Here is a 1211-nt window from a genome sequence, read left to right on the forward strand (position 1 = left end):
ATCTATTAACATTATAATATAATTATACTTTATACTTTATTTTAAAATTGTATAAAAAAGATAAAAAATAAAATTTTATTATTTTTACCTTTTAAAAAAAATTAAGAACAAAAATATTAGAAATAAAAAACATTTTGACAAACTAAAATGTTACCAATTATGGTAACCATGCTAACTCCTTGATAAAGGAAGCAAAAGCTTGTTGAAACGCACGCTTTGATAACCCAATACTTTTTTCCATTATGAAAATTATTTTATTTTTAGTAGGAAGTAGCAATGATAATATGTAAGTCCCATTTGTCTTACCTTAAATCTAATGCTTGACCCGGTCGACATCGCCGAACACATCCGTCCAATTTCCCTCTCCTTCTCGTCTCTCCACGTGGCATTTCCACCATTCCTTACAGGCCGGTGCCGGTGCCAATCACTCCTTCCTCAATATTAAATTACATTAAATTAAATAATAAAAAAATTGATCTTGCAAAATTGCAAACATTATCTCTAACTAGATTGAACAATTATTAACAACAACAACAACGTACACACACTCTCACAACACACACAATATTTTTTTTATCATGCCCCTCTCTACCCTCCTCCTATGCAATTTAAGGTCAATCCGTTAGCTTAAATTGACTTGCCTAGCATAAGATGAGTTAGTTGAGAGAAGAAAACAAGGTTATAAACATAGTGAGTTTTTATTTTCATTGTGGGGTGCTACTAGGAGCTGTATAGATAGAGACCTTTGCTTACTACTACCTCATTCCTTCTTCCTTCCTTCCTTCCTTCCCTTCATTCATTCATTCATTCTCCCTTATCTCTTCAGCCATATTTTCCCTTCATCTTTGTGAACCTTAGAGAACAGAAACAATTAAAAAGGATTATTGGATGGGGAATTGCCAAGCTGTGGATGCTGCAGTTCTTGTGATCCAACACCCTTGTGGGAAGATTGATAGGTTATATTGGCCAGTAACTGCAAGTGAGATTATGAGGAGTAACCCAGGTCACTATGTTTCTTTGATAATACCATTGCCTGTTCCTCCACCACCACACAGACAAGAACAGAATAATAGTGATAATAATAATAATCATAATAGTAATAATCAGGAGCAGCAGCACCACCACAAGACTGTGAGGTTTACACGTGTTAAGCTTCTAAGGCCTAATGAGACTCTCAATCTTGGCCATGCCTACAGGCTCATCACTACTCA

General features: G+C 34.9%; 1 protein-coding gene across 1 annotated transcript in view; it reads left to right on the forward strand.

Annotated features, from left to right (window-relative positions):
* Positions 567-1211, forward strand: part of LOC107643506 — a 2366-nt gene continuing 1721 nt past the window's right edge. Inside the window, exon 1 of the mRNA XM_016347174.2 lies at positions 567-1211. Coding sequence (XP_016202660.1) covers positions 889-1211 — 323 coding nt within the window. The 5' untranslated portion in view covers positions 567-888.

This window comes from Arachis ipaensis, chromosome B05 (assembly GCF_000816755.2).
Source record: "Arachis ipaensis cultivar K30076 chromosome B05, Araip1.1, whole genome shotgun sequence".
Taxonomy (NCBI): Eukaryota; Viridiplantae; Streptophyta; class Magnoliopsida; order Fabales; family Fabaceae; genus Arachis; species Arachis ipaensis.